Source organism: Falco biarmicus, chromosome 7, assembly GCF_023638135.1.
Source record: "Falco biarmicus isolate bFalBia1 chromosome 7, bFalBia1.pri, whole genome shotgun sequence".
Classification (NCBI taxonomy): Eukaryota; Metazoa; Chordata; class Aves; order Falconiformes; family Falconidae; genus Falco; species Falco biarmicus.
In genome coordinates, this window is record NC_079294.1 from 38,460,565 (window position 1) to 38,479,663 (window position 19,099).

The following is a 19,099-nucleotide window of genomic DNA, read 5'->3' on the forward strand; positions in this document are numbered from 1 at the left end:
GTATTTTGATTCTGGGCCTGCTCTTGCACAGATACACACACACACACTTACCACTTCAGCAAGAAAGCTGAATTTCCTTGAGGCAGCCGCACCCACTCTGCCTGATGGCCCATTTATCCCAGAGGCCCGCTGCTCCAAACACTTTCCCTTTGCCGATCTGTGGCTTTTTAAAGTCCCTTTTCTGCTCCTTTTCTGCAGCAGCTATTGAACCTCCTTTCTTCAGCAGCATTACTGTCACTTGGCAGGCTCTCTGGGCAAGCTTACGACTCACTAGCAGTAGTATACAAGCCTCCAGCGTTACATAAACACTGTATTTGCCTTGTTATTTCGGGATATCCCCTATTGCAGACGGGCTCTCCTTCCATGCACCGCTCAGGACAATAGAGCCCTGATACGACCAAACAAACCTCTCTTCTTCCTCCCCACCCCAGCACACGGTTAAACTCCACTAGGCTGATATTTGGAGAGCTGGAAACTCCAGCACTGGCGGTCCCTACCTCTGGGCAAGGCTACCCTGGGGTAGCACCAGTTGCCCTTTCGCACACACATCCCTGATTAAATCCACGGGACAGCAAAGAGCCCACGAATACCTCCACCACCCTAACACTGAAGGCAGATTATAAAAAGCTCCTGCATAAGCTTCAGTAGGTACATAGGGAACTTCTGCAAGCCTGTCTGGTTTACAATGTGCATTTTTGTTTGAGTTTTAGAAACAAAGATCTGCAGCTGAAGCTGGCTTCCCTACAATTCTCTTCACTTTAGGAGGGGCAGCGGATGCAGCCACAGCAGAGGTTTCAGTTCATTTCTTAATTATAAGTGATGGCTTTTAGAGCAATAGATTCAAATCTTCAGCCTTCCCACGGGAGCAATCCGAAAGGACCATCTTCCTCTGGTACAAAACATGCAGAACCAAAGCCCATCCATCCCACTGGTTGTTTTTCTATAGGAGCAGAATTACACAGCAGCCCTCCCCAGTCCTGGCTCTTCCCCAGCAGTGACTGTGCACCAGGGGTGGCGTTAACGATGATTAGTCCTGCTCTCGTCTAGTCACGCTTGGGAAGTCAAGGTAGCAAAATGCCTTTTTGCCAGCCACACAATACCTCAAACTGCTCCACACATACATATATGTAAAAAATACATTATGCATATAAATATACATATATACACACTTACATAATGTATATACACATATAAAATATACACATACATGATTATATACACACATAAAATATATGCATATAAAAATATGTCCTTGCACTGTATCTTACATATACAGCATTTATGTGTGTATGTGTGTGTGTGTGTATGACATATATACATAAATGCTGTATATGTAAGATACAGTGCAAGGACCGAAAGCAACTCAGAAGCCAAGCCTTTCCTCTTGCAAAAAGTGATTTTTGTACTTGGCAACCTACCAACAAAAAACACCTCAATGTTCCAGCTTTTTAGTGAGTTTGGTGCAGATGGGCTGAAATGGCTCGAGAGTTTTTATAAGGATGGAAGAAAAAAAAAAAAAAAGATGGAAGAAAAAAAAAAGGGGGGTTGCATTTTTTTAAATGAATATGCAATACACGTTTTATTGAAAAAAATACAGATGTGGACAGCTTGTTTAAAACCCTGACTGCAGGCAGCAGACAGGTCGAAAGGCAGCTGGGTGTTTAAAGTACCTTTAAGCTCAAATACCTGCTGATAACGCATTAATCCAGCACTCGCAAGCCCCAAGGAGCGGCCAGGGGCTCTCCAAACCAGAGGCTGGGTGTTGGCTGGTTACACACCCCTCTTGGGAATCGGGAATCGGTGGGGAAGAAAAATTCCTTCAAAGGAAAAGAGACCTCCAGCAATAAATAGTTGGGGAGTGCCTTGTGTGCCCTGGGCAAGCTCGAAGGGGGGGGATGCACCCTCTGCTGCACCCTCCTGTCTCCTCAGGATGCACTGCACAGCCACTGTTCATTGAAAGTAAGGCAGAAATATTTAAAAACTTGAAAAGGAAAGCAATTTAAGACTACAAGTAAAAAAAGAGGGGAAAAAAACCCCCAAAACAAAACCCCACAAAAAATAATTGCGCATAACCATGTGGTTGCTTTGGCATTTTTTCCTTCTCCACGTATTATCAAGTGGCATGTGTCAATAAGGTCTGAAGGCATTATCTTCACATCACTAAAAAAATCAGAGAATATTGCAAATGTTCCTGAAACATTCAGAAGTACCCAAAAATGGCTAATCCAGTGCATGGAGCAGGACAGAGGCACTAGGGTAGGGCAAGAATAAAGAAGCATTTTACAGCCAGAAGCACTGCTTAAGGTCCTGCTCCAGCCAGCAGCCGCTTTCATGGTCATTAATATTATTTACTTTTCAGAAACTACTGATAGAACCATTAAATACTGCTGTGTTTCCTTCCCCCACCTACAAATGCTGGTGCAGGGATCAGCTTCTGCATCTCAGTGGAAGGGATCCAGACGCACATGGTTTCCTGGGGATGGCTGCAGGATCACCGCTTGCTTTTGGAACACCCTCCCAGCCACTGCCGGGATTGGGATTTGATGGGAGAGATGTGCCCAAGCTGCCCTGCGACCCTACAATGCAGCGAGTGGACCAGTTTATTTTGAGCTAACACCGTTGTGGTCAAAAATAAGGCAAAAAAACCAAACCCAAATTTTAAAATATATATATTTATGTATACACATAGCTGTGTGTTTGTATATTTATATTTTATGTGTGTATACACACACACACACACACACGTATCTATACAGCTGAACACAGTGTTCTCTACGTGGAGGGATGGGACATAGCCTCCTCATACTGACCTCTTTAAACCCAGATTCCTTTAAACATGCCAAGGCCACTCCTTCCAGGACAATTATGGAAAAAAAAACAAACCCCCAACATTAAAAACGGAGCTGTTTTCATTTATCTTGAGCCCAACAGAAATGCTGATGTGTTCTGCTGGGTGACACAGCTGCTGTCATGGGGCAGAATCTATTTTTTAGTGCAGGTTTAAGTCTTTTGGGGTATGGTGTGTACTAGAGTAGCCTTCCCTCCACCCCCCAACAGGGATTTAATTACAGAGCAAAGTTCAAAATGGAACAAAAATCATTCCAGCCTCTGGTTATGATGCTTGAAAAAGTATACTTTGAAACACAGAGATACAGATCCTATAAAATTATTATCAGACTGTTGTAATAAAGCTGTAGCTTCGACAATCTGATGCTCTTGGTACTAATGATACCTAACAGGGGGTTTTAATCGCATGCCCCACACATTTGACACATGCTATGAAAAATATGGTATACAGCAGCCAATCTGCAGCAACCACCTGCAGAAGGGCTTTTATCCATGGGTAAATATAAAGTGGTACCTCAAATTCTCCTCTATTTACATCTGTCAATGGCAACTATCACCATTATTTTATCCTACTTTGTTTTCAGGAGAAAACACGTTCAGGAAAACATCTGCACACCCCCACAGCGGTGTCCAAAACAGGGTGGACCTGTGCTGGAATTTAAATTTAAGAAGAACATTTCTTGCATGAAAAGGTTTGACTTATTAATAAAATAATTAAAAAAAAGGGACAAAAGCAGCCTTGTTCCCAATGCTGTGATTCCTGTGAGCGTGACCCAGTGCAGGAGGCCTCCCTCTCGTCCTGGCGTGCCAAGGGACACGCTCATGGTTCACCGCCACAAAATCCTGACGTCAAAGCATGCCATGTAGTTGCAGAGAGTCATTCAAGAGCAATGAAAAAACGAAAAGAGGTAGGAAAAAAAAGCAAAGCAGCCTATGGAGGACACTGAGAACATCAGGACGCAATGCTGAATGCAGATGTTCAATGTGTCCTAGCTCTGAAAAATTATGGAGTGTCTTCTGTTAATGAGGGAACATGCTACTGCACTGCTGGAAAATGAAGTGTCCTTTTATTTGATTTATAAGTGAGGTTTACAAGGGTAAGCCCATGTCTCGATGGGGCAGGGATGGTAACTGAAGCACCAAAAAAGTGACAAAAAAATGCAGCAGTCAATCTTTTTGTTGCTCAAAACCCTCACCCTGCCCTGAAGAGCTCACCCCCTACACAGGCCAGCAACGAGGCACTGAAATTTTACAACTGGTTTGTTTTATAACCCGTGTGCAGAGCAGGGACATTTTATGAGCCCACAGCATCAATGAGCATCAAAAGCATGAGGCTGGTCCTTCAAACCCAAATGCCCTCCCGAAATACTGCTCCTGACACCACCGGGCTTTGCTTCTCCGCACTTGAGCTGATCCACCCGCGGGATACTGAGCCTTCAAGCACCTCTGTCAGAGCCAGGTCCGCATGCCGGCTTCAGGGAGAAGAGCAAATCGCGACAAGCCTGAAAGTTACTTTTTTTGTAAAGTCAACTCTAGGAAGGAAGCTCTTTTCAGTGTTAATAGGATCACTCAACTAGCACTTGGAAATTTAATTCATTAAGATGCCAGAGAAGTATCTACTACTTGCACTACTAGTACTGAAACATAAATACCTCCTCCTCCCCGGGCTGAAATTATTTATCTTGTGCTGGCCACACAAGCAAGCTCCTTTGCCCTGAATGGATGCCACTCGCCTGCAGAAAGAACAGCAAAACCTTTAAATTTGCTTTACGGCTCTGATGCTATCCCACAAATACAAAAGGCACTGGCAATCTGTACCACAAGCTGTGAACTGAGCATATGGTGTTTGCCCTGGTGGTACTTAGCATACTTTTATTATAGTTTTATGCATAAATTTCTTATATATAGATACATAATTAAAAAAAAAAAAAGATAAACCCTATTCTACTTTTTAGCATCTACTGCAGCAGGGGGTCTCTGGGTTTCTCTGAGCTGCTCACTTGTGAGCACAGCCATACCCAACCCCGTTTAAATCCCTGAGCAGGGAGAGTTGTTTTGCAGTGATGCTGAACCCAGCTGAAACATCAGAAAACCCTCCAGAGGAGCTGAAAGCTGGGGCCACCTTAGCTCCCCAACACGGCCACACTAACAAGCATCAGTTGGCTTAGGAAGGTCTTTGCAAGGACTGTGCAGACTTGATGTAAACCCTTGCACCAGCACCTCAGAGCAATTTGGCTTGCTCATTTTCCTATAGGAAGGAATAAAGGAGAGCAAGGTGGATTATTGGGCTTTTTTAATTCTATTTTTTTTTAAACAGGATCTTTACAGCCTGATTCTGCTGAGTGTTTCCCCCTCACTTATCAAGCACCCCTCCAGAGGAGGCTTTCACTGGCTGCTCCCTGCCTCCCATAGAATCACGAGAAATCGGAGAAAACTCAATTAAGGATTGTGGTTTCCATGATTCATCCAGCACAAAATAGGAAGCATCAGACAGAAACACAGCAGCAGAGGAAGGAAGGAAGGAAAACCACTTCTCCAGGGAGCACTCAACTGCCTTGACTACCAGCCTGGGTGCTCCGTCACCCTCCCGCCATGTATCACACTTCCCTCACCAAAAAGGAAAAGTGCCCCAGGGTGACGGTACCAGCAGCCTGCAATCCTGACTCATCCCCACTGAACTTGCAACACAGAGGGGAGCTGGTCCAAAAAGATGGGGATGCCAAAAAGACATCATATCAAATAACGGAGCCAGAGGACATTGATGCATAAGGCAGATAAAGGAGGACTGGCAACTTGAATTCCCAACCTCTCATCTGAACCTTCAGTCTCACCAGGCAATTCCACAAGGGAGCCTAATGATCATCACTCTGATAAAAGCTCGGCCCCCTGGGAAGGTCTGCCAGGGTCAAGATACCATGGGCAGCCGCACCCCACACCAAACCTGTGAGTCAGTGCTGGTCCCTCTCCTGCAGACCCGGTGGGATCCACCAAACCGTCCCGGTTTCGCCCAAATTGCATCCCCGCAGGCAGAGAATAAGCGAAAAGCGTCTCACCCCTCTGTGGCAGCAACCAGCAGCCAAAAGCACTTCATATGCCACCAGCCTTCCCTTGCATGCATTTTGGGGTGAGCTCCTGGGGCAAAGCATGATTTGGGGGAAGCAGCTGTTCTCTGCCATAGGTCCTCTGCAGAGCCATGGGGAGATGCCATGGGACAAACCCCACCATTTTTCTTAATCACTTGATGCACGCAACACGCTTTTGAAGGGCTTTCACACCTCTTAACCTGAGTTTGGGTTCACCTCACCCATCACACACCAAGCTCAGGCACAAAAGCCACCAGGCAGGACATGAAGGATGGCGGCAAGGACAATTTCTGCTGCAGACAGCTCTCAACCCAGACATCATGTCAACAAAGCTCTGTGTATTATCAGCAAGGAAGGGAAGCTCAGCAAGACAGCAATACAGCTCTTCCCAGGCAATTTCATAAAACACTGACTTTCTAATTGAATTTGGAGTTTTGGCAATTAACCCTTCCAAAAGTATATATGCCTGCAGGGAGGAGGAGAAAAAAATAAAAAAGAAAACAACCACCAAACAAACATGTATAATCAGCTGTTAAGAGATTTTAAATGTTTAATTGGCAAGAAGAGGTTTTGGTTGCTGTCTAATTGTTCTGCAACCTAAAAACCAGCTGAGATTATGAAGAGGAAGGTTTATGCAACTGCTGGTGTGCTTGTTTGCCTGCGTGCATCCCCTCCCAACGCTGTTCTCAACCTGTTGTCCACATTCAGCCACGTTTTACCAAAAACTGGAGGTCTCCAAGATCACACTTGCTCTGCAAGAGAGGGATGAATGCTGGCACACAGACATGCCATGCACACAGCTCCAGATTAAGGTTCATGTTTCAATGGCCACTGAGTGTGAGCTGCACCCAGGGCTGCTGCAACCTCACTGGAAAATGGCTGAGCCCAAGAAAAGCAGAGAAGCACAGCTCTCCAAAAAAAAAAAAAAAAAAAGAAGAAGAAGAAAAAAGCTTTCCTCTAGTTTGCTGGGCACTTTTCTTCCCCTGCCCCATCAGTTCTACCTGGTGGAAGCTCCAGCCTGGACAACGACAGCAACATGCAAAAAGCAAACCTGGGCAAGACAACTAAGTTACTTGCCGAATGGAGAAATAATGGCTTTGAGCAGAGTTGTAGTACTTGGGGTTCTCAGTATTTTTCCGAATTATAACATCTGAAAACCCATAAAAGCCACTGAGAACACTCAACTGAATCTCACTGCCTAAGAAATTTTGCTCAGTTTTGTTTCTCTGCCCATTTTTAAGCTAATGGTTAATTCACATTTCAGAATGAGAACAAAGAAATGCATCTCCTTTAAGATGCCTCAACACTACAAGACTTTTCCCCCCCCAAGCACACCCAGGGCTGGATGCTAGGCTGTGTGTCTGTGCCAAGAGCTCCTCAAGCACTGTATATCATCTTCCTTCTCCTTGTCTGTAAGAAAAACCACCACACACACACACACAAAAATTAAAAAAAATCCCCCGAACACCCAAACCAGGACCTTGGAGTGGTGATATCACCAGTGATGTTGAAATGACTGAAGTTTGCAGTGCAAATAATCTCTCTTCTCTTTCCCAACTCAGTAAACACTCCCAACATCCATAATTTCATGCAGTTATCCACAATCCTGCCATAATCAGAGACCAAGGGTTAAAATCTAGGCTCCTGGTTTGCTCTTTACAATGTCCCAGAGCTGGGTTGCAAGAAACTGCTCATAAACCCACAGCAGATTGACAAGTACTAAATGCCATTTTTCTAAACTAAAAAAAAAAAATCAGAGGTGGGGCATGATTTTACCCTGGTACCCAGAGGAGGAATGTGCCTGCTACAAATGCAACCATCACACACATAACAGCACAGAAAGAGGGTTCAGAAATCCCTGCCAGGAAACACTGGGAAGTGTCTGGCTTCTGTATAGCTGTATTAAACTGTTCCTCTTAGTGGGTGAGGGAAAGGCTGTGGATGTTGTCTACCTGAACTTCAGTAAAGGCTTTGAAGCTGTTTCCCACAGCATTCTCCTGGAGAAACTGGCTGCTCGTGGCTTGGATGGATGCACTCTCCTCTGGTAAAGCAAAGTCAAAAACCTGGCTGATGGCTGAGCCCAGAGAGTTGTGGTAAATGGAGTTAAATTCAGTTGGCGGCTGGTCCCAAGTGGTGTCCCCCAGGGCTCAGTGCTGGGACCAGTCCTGTTGAATGACTTTATCAATGATCTGGATGAGGGGATCTAGTGCACCCTCAGTAAGTTTGCAGAGGACACCAAGTTGCCAGGAGTGTTACAGGACCCCAGCCTGGTGGGGCTGGAAGGGACCTCTGGAGCTCACCCAGCCCACCCCCTGCTCAAGCAGGGTCTCCTAGAGCGGGCTGCACAGCCCAGGCGGGTTTGGATGTCTCCAGAGAAGGAGACCCCACCGCCTCTCTGGGCGGCCCGGCCCAGCGCTCCGGCACCCTCACGGTAAAGACGTTTTTCCTCACATTCAGGTGGAACTCCCCGTGTTGCAGCGTGTGCCCGTTGCCCCTTGTCCTGGCGCTGGGCACCGCTGGAAAGAGCCTGGCCCCGTCCTCTTGGCGCTCGCCCCTAAGATATTTGTAGGCATTGATGAGATCCCCTCTCAGTCTTCTCTCCAGGCTCAACAGCCCCAGCTCTCGCCTGTCCTCACCAGGGAGATGCTCCCGTCCCCCCATCATCTTTGTAGCCTCCGCTGGCCCCTCTCCAGCAGTTCCCCCTCTCTCTGGAACTGGGGAGCTCACACTGGACACCGCACTCCAGGTGCGGCCTCAGCAGGGCAGCGCAGGGCTGTTCCCCCCAAGCACAGGACCTGACACCTGCCCTTACTGAACCTGCCCAGCTCCGCAGCCTGCCCAGGCCTCGCTGAATGGCAGCGCAGCCTCTGCCTGGCTGGTACCACCCGCAGCTGACCTGCTGGAGGGCAGGGGGCTCTGCAGAGGGGTCGGGGCAGGCTGGATCCATGGGCTGAGGCCAGTGGTGTGAGGCTCAACCCGCCCCGTGCCCGTGGGTCACACCAGCCCCGGCAGCGCTGGGGGCAGGGGGCTGGGAGAGGCCTGGGGGGAAAGGGCCTGGGGGGGCTGGGATGGCCGGCTGGGCATGAGCCAGCACCGTGCCCGGGTGGCCAAGGAGGCCAACAGCGTCCTGGCTTGTGTCACAAACAGTGTGGCCAGCAGGGCCGGGGCAGTCACCGTCCCCCTGCCCTGGGCACTGGGGGGGCTGCACCTCGAGCCCTGGGCTCAGCGTTGGGCCCCTCAGCACCAGACAGACCCCGAGGGGCTGGAGCGTGTCCAGAGCCGGGCAGGGGCTGGGGCACAAGGCTGATGGGGGCGGCTGAGGGAGCAGGGGGGGTCAGCCTGGAGGGAAGGGGCTCAGGGGGGACCTTATTGCTCCCTACAGCTGCCTGAAAGGAGGGTGTAGCGAGGTGCGGTTGGTCTCTGCTCCCAGGTGACAAGCGACAGATGAAGAAATGGCCTCAAGTTGCGCTAGGGCAGGTTTAGATTGGATATGAGGAAAAATATCTTCACTGAAAGGGTGGCCAAGCACTGGCACAGGCTGCCCAGGGAGGCAGTGGAGGTGCCATCTTAGAGCTGTTTCGAAGAGGTGTAGATAGGGCACCTGGGGACAGGGTTTAATGGTGGGCTTGGTCATGGTAGGTTAATGGTTGGACCTGATGATCATAAGGGCCTTTTCCAACCTAAACTATTCTATGATTTTATTTTGATTGCAATTTGTTTGGGCCTTTATATGGTTAAGAGATACTCAGCCAGATACCTGGGCAAAATGCAAGCCCTGATGGTGAAGGGTGGGGAAAAGGAAAGGATGGCTACAGGGAAAAAAGACAGACAGAAAGACAGACAGAAAGACAAAAGGGAAGTGTGTGAACATGGTGATTTCTCATTTTAGCTCCCTCGGAGTGACATGAGCACAGCTCCCCACACCGGCTTCCCCGCGCGCCTTATGTCAAATCGAAACCTGAGGGAGCTGGAAGAGGAAACTACTGATTTGGGCTGGGTGGGAGCAGCAAACCCAACAATTTCCTGTCTGTGGTATGACAAACCCAGTCTCTGGTATTCGCGGGAACAGCACCGCCGCCTCCCACCCTACTCTCTTCCCCCTCCGACCGGGACCTGTGTCATCAGCTGGACTCTTTTGAGCCAAAGCAGATGGTTTGTAGTGAAAGAATAAAAAAAAAAATATTTTTTTTTTCCAAAGAGTCATCACCACTGTGGGTAAAAGTACTAATTGCTGTGATCGAAGCTTGGAGCTGCCTGTGTATGGCTTTTACCTACCGCCGCCCCAAATTCCTCTGGTCATTGGCAGTTCAGCTGAATATTCCACTTAGGCTAACAAAGAGGACATTATCTGAGCCACGATCCTGCAATTTGGTGTGAGCCTACGTAGAAGCTTCCTGTTAGATGTAAAGAGCCAGCCCTGCACAGATCAATGTGCACAGCCAGAGAGTATCTGTATTAACAGCCACTTACATATTCTTACTTAAGTATTATTCAAAATGTGTTATTCGGAGGACAAAGACTCTGCACAGGTCACTAGCAAAGGTATTAATCAAGTGGCAATACGTAAATGCAGGGCATGTTAGCAGTTCCGTCGGTCTCCTTGAAGATGCTGCTGAAGCGGGAGCATCTCTGCTGGGAGCATCCCTGACAGGCAGTGCCTAGCAGCTGCCTGGGTACCACTTCCACCTCAAAACGGCCCAAAAACCTGCCAGTTTCTAGCGCAGGAGCACTCTGTGCTCAGCACCACGCCAGATCCTCTCCAGCCTCTGGGCTCACCATCTCACCTCCTGGCGGCTGTGCAAGTTTTGCTGTTTAAAAACCTGGGATGAGTTTCCCAGGGAAAACTGGAGCAGGGTCAGTGCAGAGCATCAGAGGACTCTTGCCTGCCCAAACTGCAGCAGCCCAAGCTGCCCTCAGCAGCAACCACAGCCACCATTTATCACACTATTTGAGACAAGCACTCACCACCCAGCCTCAAAGGGAATACAAACAGCTTCTTGCAAGCATCCCAGCATACTAAATGGCACTCAGAGTCCTCTTGTGAACGGCATGTATTTGAAAAGCCATACTAAAGAGGGACCAAGCACTGATTTTGATGCAAAACATCCTTCTCATCTCAACCGACAACTGACAGCCAGATGAGCATCTGCAGATCTTGCAAATGAAGATGCTCAGCTGTCATCCTGGCAGCATGGACCGGAGAAATACCTCAACCATACTCCAGGCACCAAGCACTGATGCTCAAATAAGTATTTCTGGAAAGCGTGCCTACAATGAAACCCTTCCTTTATTTCTCTTTAGCCTCCAACCATTTCTCTTGCCTCCTCTTAACAGCAAAGCACACATTGTCACCTAGTGAGGCCCTACGCAAGTCTCCTTGCAGAAGTCCAAAGCAAAAGCAGCAAGACAGCACTGCAGATTCATCCTGCCTTGTGTTTGCAATAGAAATGGGCTGCATTTCTCTTACATAGCCTTAAGCTGTTTCAAAGAGTTCATTCCAGTTTCAAGGCAAAGAATTTCCCCGGCTAGTCTTACGATGGCTTGGAGCATTTATAAGCACTGCAAAACCTCAAACACAAACTCGGGGAAATCAATGACGCTGCACTTCCTTGGTGTTTTATTCATAACCCTTTAAGGGGTCCATTAAGAAAAAGAGATTTTACAGGGAGAACACTAATATTTTCAATCGATCTTGCACTTAGTACAGCTGCAGTCATTGGCAAGAGAGTACAGGCAGAGTCCATTCGACGGTGAACAGAGCCCCTCAGGTGAATCCCAGGCACATTTGCAGGCTAAAACCAGCAAAAGAAAAGAGCTTGATGTGCTACAATATGCTATGTCACCTAAATCAAAACACTTTGCATGTGACAACTGCCCTGCCAGTCCTCAGGAGACATCCCGCCCTCTCCCAGATGATGGAAAGGAGATAGCGGAGGAGCTGCCAAGGGGAACAATGGAGTTCAAACCAGTTGCCCAAACTCTTATCCAAGATGTGATTCACAGAAGACCCCAAGGCCTCAGAAGATGTCATCAGTGCCTGGCATTATCAGCTGCTCTCTCTGAAGGCAGAGAGCTTGATTTGACATTTAGTCCCAGTGCAGCTCGTGTGCCCGTCCTGGCTTGATAAAATGGGGACACCAGCGCACCACCAGGCAGCACCTGAGCCATCCTCCTGCCTTGGCTCGGCCATGCAGCAAGTGCTAACACCTTCTGATCCAGAAGGACTGCTGTAATTGCAAACCTAGCTGGGTTGGTTTCATTCACTTCCCAGTTTTCTTCAGGTACAAACCCCTAAAGGTGCTCACTTCTCCACCCAGTGCTCCCAGCGAGCTGCCATTGCTGGAACTGGCTGCCACGCATATGCTGCCTGTAGAAGACACCTAGGGAGAAATCTGCATTTCCACTGCAAAACTTCTATCCACAGACTTTTTGAGTCTGCTCAGTGCACATTTAGGTCAACTGTCTGAAGCCATTCCTCTGCCAACCAACATTTGTCCCCCCCTTCCCTGATTCTGTGAGCTATTATTTTATTCCGACTACCGTACAGAGCATTGCCCAAACACAATCCCGCATTTAATGTTTACCCTACAAAGCTCCGTTTCATTTGTGCATTTCAAAAAAGCAGGGGTTTTTCTTGCATGTGTTTAAAACAGCCTAAAGTTGACAACAACAATAACCTGCGTTCACTTCCTTCCTTCCTCTACTCCCAGTGATTTTAAGCCTCATTTTTTGTTTGTAAGTCAATAGTGGCAAAATTCCTAAAAACCCCTGGGTAAGCACCAGGAGTTTCCAGTACAGACCCCAACCCACACAGACCAACTAAATGCTACTGCTCTTAAAACCTCAGCAGGTTTTTTTGCCTGTTTTTCAGAGATGACTCTGCCAAGCACAGGGCACGTTTAATTAATCAAGTGGTTTAATCCAGCAGGGTGATAAATAACAGGGGAGTGATCAGGTCATTGCAATTCACTTGAGTAACCAGAATCCCTATCTGCTCCTTGGGTTTCTTCCAATCCCTGCCTGCATTAGTGACAGATTTTAATTGCCAATTCCCAAATAGGCCAATTGCAGCGACTCTGCACAGGCAAGAACTGAATCGACAAGATTTACTGATATCCCTAATGGCAAGGCTGCAGGTAAGAGACTCTCTTGTGTTCTTGCTCTCAGCATGCCACCCCAGTCCTCTCCAAGGCAAAGGGCTATTTACTGCGATCATTTTCTCCTACGAGCATCAGAAAATACTAACGTTAATCTACACTTTCCCTTTTCCAAGCTCTCCTTGCTGCTGGCAGAAGGGAAGGCATTTCTTCCCCCTGCTTACTAATGGTTGGAGAACTTCTACCAGCATCCTGCCAGCAGAGCAGGGCCAGTTTGCTGCAAATTCACAGCAATGCCTTAAATATCAGTGAAACTCTGGGCAGCCCACAGAAATCTGCTTTCCCTGCCCTCTGGCAGCACAAAGCCTATGTGAGGTTTGTCCCAAATGATGGAGCCAGCAACCCCCTGCCCAAGGCACAAACCCCCTTTCCTTCCTCCCCCTGCAATGTGCAAGTGGAGCAGTCCATAGGAGATCTCAGAGCTGCAAGGAAACTTGATTTTTAAGAAATTTCCTTAAAACTGTCAGCAAAAAATCCGCTTTGCAAATGAATAATTTTTGTAATGCTGGGAGTTGTTAAAAAACACCAGCAGGGACAGAGGAACGATGGGGAGGGACAGGTTAAAAACACAGAGAAATGGTTTCAACACGGAAAAATTGCAAAATTAATATATTTGGAGACAAAGCAGCAGCAGAGGCTGGATGAAGGAGGGCATTGAGGAGGCACACAAGGGTAAGAAGCAAGCCCTGGCCCACCCTGCTCTGCTAAACCTGACCCCGATAGCCTGGCAGGAGCTCCAAGAAGAACCATAAAAATAATGAGAAGGCTGGAAGAGCTGACATGCAGGAAGATGAAAAGGAACTAAATACGTATAGCTTGGCTCAGTGACAAAGGCCAAGGGGAAAGGGAAGGCAATAGCCGGAGATATCTGCAGGTCTCAACCATCCCAGGGAGGGGGGCACAGGGGCTGAGCCCCCGGGGAAGCAGCATCCCACTCCCTCCACTGGGGCCAGCACTGCAGCCACTGCATTCCTTCCCTCTAATACAATCCCTAATTTAACAAGTGGAGAGGATCCGGGCAAACGCATTTCGGGGGGGGAGTGTTGTGCATTACATCAAGCGCTAATTTAGGTCCTCGCTGGGCTCTGTCCCTGTGCATGCGCCCAGCTTTCTGCACACAAGCTGGCCCCAGCTCTGCTTCAGCATCTGCTGGCCCCAACACCCAGCTCAGCTCAGAACTGAGGGGAGCGTCGCTTATTCATTTGTGATCAACAGGTTGGGTTTTTTATAATTTCTAGAAAGCTTTTTTTTTTTTCCCCCTAGCCACTGACTCCTCAACTTCAGCTGATCTTTCTGCAGCTCCAGCATAAAAATTACAAAAAAACCCAAACCAAACACAAACCAAACAAATTTTTGGAGAGTCAAGGCTATCTCCAGCACGAGACCCTTTGATGCGAGCACTTGCTTCCTTTCGAAACAAGCATATTTATATCCATCTCTTCCTTCCTGTAACTTCAGATAATTAATAAATCAAAACCTAAGCATGGTGGAAGATGGTATTTTCAAAGCCACACGAGGGCTTTGCATTGAACCGGGACTTGCAGGCACAGCTGACAGGTCCACTACTCCCACAGCCGCAGGCACGCGCGGGGCCCTTGCAATGAATATTTCATTTAAGCAGTTACAGTCATCAGCCCAGTCTATACCGTTGAGTAAACACACCCGAGCTGATATAAAAAGAGCTGATAAAAAAAAGCCGGGGTGGGGTGGGGGGGTTGGCGGGGCTGAGCTCCCCAGGGCCGGCGGGTCAGCCGCTCGCTTTTGGCAGGGAGCTCGTCCAAGCTGGCTCCTCCGCCACAAAGCCATCCCAGCGGCTTCGGCCGTGCGTTCCCACGCGTCCCAGACAAACGGGCTCTTTGTCCAGGTATGCACCCAAAGCCACCGGACACCACGGTGTTCCCAGCCTCAAACCCCCCATCCTGACCCACACCACCCCGTTAATCACCCCATGCTCGCGAAGGGCCCTTGGAGGTGCTTTCCTCATCCAAAGCAGCGCTGAACCAGCTTTAACTTCAGAATTCATTTTTTTTTCTGTAAACTGGAGAATACCCATAAAAACCCGCCCCGCTCCCCCTCCAGCACCCTGTAAATGAAAACGTTTCACAGCTCTGTATCAAACCCTGCTCTGTATCAAACCCTGCTGGCAAAGCGGCCGACGGAGGGGGGGCTGAACCCCACCAGCTGGCAAAGGGTCCCAGCGTATGAAAGTTTGGCTGGTTTGGCCCGAGGCAGTTGGGAAACGCAGCCCCAGGGCGCTGGCTGGGAGTGTGGGGGCTGTGGGGGTCCTGCCACCCATGGCACTGGGGGCTTCTGGGGGCAGCTGGGAGGGCGCACGGGGGACAGGGGCAGCTTAGGGCTGGGCTGGGGTGCTATGGCAGGGGCTGCACCGGCATGGTGCTGGGACATGGGGCAGGAAGGGTGCTGGGATGGGTGCTAAGGTGGGCAGGGTGCTGGGTGCTGGAGCACCGCACTGGGGCAGGGTGCTGGGTACCGGGGTGCTGGAGCAGGGTGCTGGGTGCTGGGGCAGGGTGCTGGAGAACAGCACCGGGGCTGGGTGCTGGGGCAGGGTGCTGGGTGCTGGGGCAGGGTGCTGGGGCAGGGTGCTGGCTGCTGGGGCAGGGTGCTGGGCTGGATGGGGGGGTGCCAGGGGACTCACCCAGCTTCTCGACGAGGCGCAGCATGACGCCGCCGATGTGGATCTCCCCGGTGACCCGCAGGGTGACGTCGCGGCCCAGGTCGGTGACATGGACGCTCAGCTCCCACGTCCCATCGGCGTAGCAGCCGTCCGGCATGCGGATCCCGTCCAGCGCCATGGCCCCGGCCTCCTGCGCCCCAGCCGCGCCTCAGCGCCCGCCCGCCGGCACGGCTCGGCTCGGCTCGGCTGGGCACGGCGCGGCACAGCCCGCCTCCGCGCCCGGGGGGTGGGCTGGGGGCGCGGCGGGGCGGGCTCGGGGGGTGCAGCGCTGCCCGCCGCCCCCAGCCGCTGCCTGCGGGGCCGCCGCGGGAGAGAAGGGGCGGGCGGGGAGAGGAGGGAGGGGAGGGGAGGAGGAGGGGGAGGGGGGGGAGGAGGGGGAGGAGGAGGAGGAGGAGGGGGATAATAATTAAAGGAAAAACGCGCCCCGCGCCGCCGGGCCCCTTGGCCTTTTATGGAAGCGAAGGACGGAGCAAGCGGGGGCCGCTCCAACATCCGGGACTCTCCGGGGGGCGGCCCGGCCCGGCCCGGCTCGGCTCGGTTCGCTGAGCCGGCCCGGGGAGCGGCCCCTGTGGCCGGTGGGAGCCCCGTGTCTCAAACACGCGTGAGTGCTTGGAGCGCCTTTCCGTGGCAGCCTTGCCCGCCCTGCTGCTGCCTTCAGGGTTTGGTTTCTTTTGTTGGGTTTTTTATATATATATATATATATATATATTTAACGCTGCCCATTTAAAAGCCCTAAATTCATAAACAAAATATTTCTCGTTCAGCAAAGCCCTTAGCTCAGCATCGCAGCCCAGGGCCCATGCTGTGCCTGCGCTGAGGCTGGGCGATATGTTGGTTCCCTCCATCCTCATCATCAGCCAAGCTAGGAAATGGGAACTGTCTTTAAATAAGGGTCTGAACGGGCACAAATGGAGAAAAAAAAAAAAAAAAGAAAAGAAAAATTCTCTGCTTCCTGTAGCTCCCCACCCAATGATACATACATCCCGCCAAGGCCGCTGGGCTTCCTGAAAAACCGTCACTCGGAAGGCGGTGCGTGGCGAGGGCCGGCGCGGTGGTCAGCAGTGGTGGGCGGGATGTCCCCAGCACCGAGCCAGGTGGTGGGATGTTTCATCCCGATGCCACCGTGCTGGACAGTGGGATGCCAGGCGGTGGGACGCCATCCCGATGCCACCATGCTGGGCAGTGGGATGCCAGGTGCTGGGATGCCGCATCCTGATGCTGCCATGCCAGGCAGTGGGATGCCACATCCCGATGCCACCGTGCCTTCCCCGCCAGCCTCTGGGATGGCTCTGCCAGCCCAGGGCTTTCTCCACGAGCGCCATTCCCACGTCCTGTGCTGCAAAGGGCAGTGGGAGCTTTGCCATCGGGGAGGCAGCAAAAACTTCTTAATGGGGATGATAAAGGTTTTGCCACCTTTTTGCTTTTGCTGTTATAATGGAGATATTTACAAAGGGCTCCTCCTTTGTTTTCCCATATGCATTAATAAAAAACTTCCCGAGCTTGCTCTGGGCAGCATAAACCAGGTTTTACCCGCGAGCAGCGCGGGCGATTTGGGCTGACTTGGCCAATGCTGCCAGAGGGAAATGGGTAACATCGCCCTGACTGATGGGAGGATGGGCAGCAGAACTCCACCCCCCCAAATCCTCCTGGGGCCTTAAGCCCTGTCAGTGTCACCCCCCATTTCATCCCCCCAAACTTGGAAACTGGACCATAATTCACAGGGTGATGGTTTGGGAGGGCAGGGGAAAGCCAGTCTGTAACAACAAAGCTTTTGCAGATTGTATCACCGTGTTCTTCCAGCGTAAAACAATAGGGCAATAAATAGAAAGGGTTACTCTCAACCCGAACGTTTTGGATGAGGTTCCCAGCTGATGCAATTCAATACGGCTCCGCCGGAGCTCGTAACCTTTTAGTACAGCTGATGGCATGCTGTGAGGTATAGGCTGCTGGCTTCTTGTGCTCTTCAGACAAGTTACAGAGTTTCTCTTTCCCTAAGGATGGGGAAAGCCACTCTCTCTGCCCTCTCCATCCCAGCTGGTGCTGGGTGCTGCCATTCCTGGGGCTCCCCTTTCCTCCCAGTGCCGCTGCTGGGTGGTGGGTGTGCGGAGAGGCAGGCAGCGTCAGCTCTGATGCTGGCTCGAGAGGCAAAGCAAGGTCAAAAATGCACCGGCCGCCGTGACTCTTGCGTCAGAGGCAGCCAAGCATCCCCGGGGCTCTTCCCACTGTTTGCAAGAAGTCCTCACTCCTTACGAGCACAATAGCCAAATAAGGTGCCGAAACGCACAGCCGCTTCCATCGGGACAGGGATGATACCTACCAGATCTGCCTGCAGCACAGCTCCTGGCCCGCCGCTCCTTCTGCCTCCACTCTGCAGAAACCGGGATGATTTTCCGATGAAACGGCTCAACGGGCATCTTTCGGAAATCAGCAATGAACCTGAGTGGCTCCTTCTCTGTTGTGGGTTTATTCGACTTGTTTTGCCCCCTTTTTTTATTCATGACCTTTTTGGGGGGTTTAAACTGTTATGTGCAGTTGTTGAAACCAGCTGGCTTTCCTGCTTGGCTGCTGCAGGTCTGCCGGCAAGCCGGTCGGACTGGCTCTTTCCAGGGTGACCGGCCATGGAAACCTGCCCTGTGCGTTTGGGTGACTGGAGGAGGAAAAGCAGCGTGACTGAGTGCCCGGCCCCGCTCCACATACACAGGCAGAGAAATTCCCCCCATCTCCTATAAACAAAAGCTCTGTTTCCTCAGATGCTCCAGCACAGCCAAGAGCGATCTGCTCTGACCTGGTGGTGGGCAGCCCCTGCTCTTCCCCCATCATCCCACCAGTTCACTTGGGTCTCAGTATTCCCTGTCTGCAGCTTCTTCCTTAACAAGGGAGAAGTTTCAAAAGACCACCCCGAAAAAAGAGAAATGCAGATGCTTGGCTTTCCCCCTCGTGGTACTTTTTGCCTCTCTAACACCTCACACCTGATGTGCTCTTTTACAGCCCACTGCCACTGGTATTGCTCCTCTTCACAGAGGGTCTGCAAGCCCTTTACTTCTCCTTGAGTTTTACTCTGAGCTCTTCACAAACAACCCTAAAGTGACTTGGAGCGTTACTTGAGTCCCTTTGAAAAAATGCACCGCTAGAAATAAACTCAGGCAGGGACCGACCAGCACCACAAGCTGCCTGTTGCCTGGTCCTGCATCTCCGGCGCCGCATGACAGCAGGTGAGAGAGGTTTGAACCACCTGGGTGGTTTTCTCCATCTGTCTCTATCCCCTTCCACCTCTAAGCATCTTTTGGATGTAGCCAAGGTTCACTTTTCACAAACGA

The 19,099-nt window shown here is 50.4% G+C and overlaps 1 protein-coding gene across 4 annotated transcripts in view; it reads right to left on the reverse strand.

Moving 5' to 3' along the window:
• FERMT2 (FERM domain containing kindlin 2) overlaps positions 1 to 16,087 on the reverse strand; it is a 51,981-nt gene extending 35,894 nt beyond the window's left edge. For 2 of the 4 annotated variants that reach the window (XM_056346344.1, XM_056346343.1), the window contains exon 1: positions 15,744 to 16,086. In XM_056346344.1, the coding sequence (XP_056202319.1) occupies positions 15,744 to 15,900 (157 nt within the window). In that variant the 5' untranslated portion in view covers positions 15,901 to 16,086. Of the gene's footprint in view, positions 1 to 15,743 lie in introns of all 4 variants that reach the window. The other 2 variants (XM_056346342.1, XM_056346345.1) reach the window with 2 other exon arrangements.
• Positions 16,088 to 19,099: the final 3,012 nt, after the last annotated feature.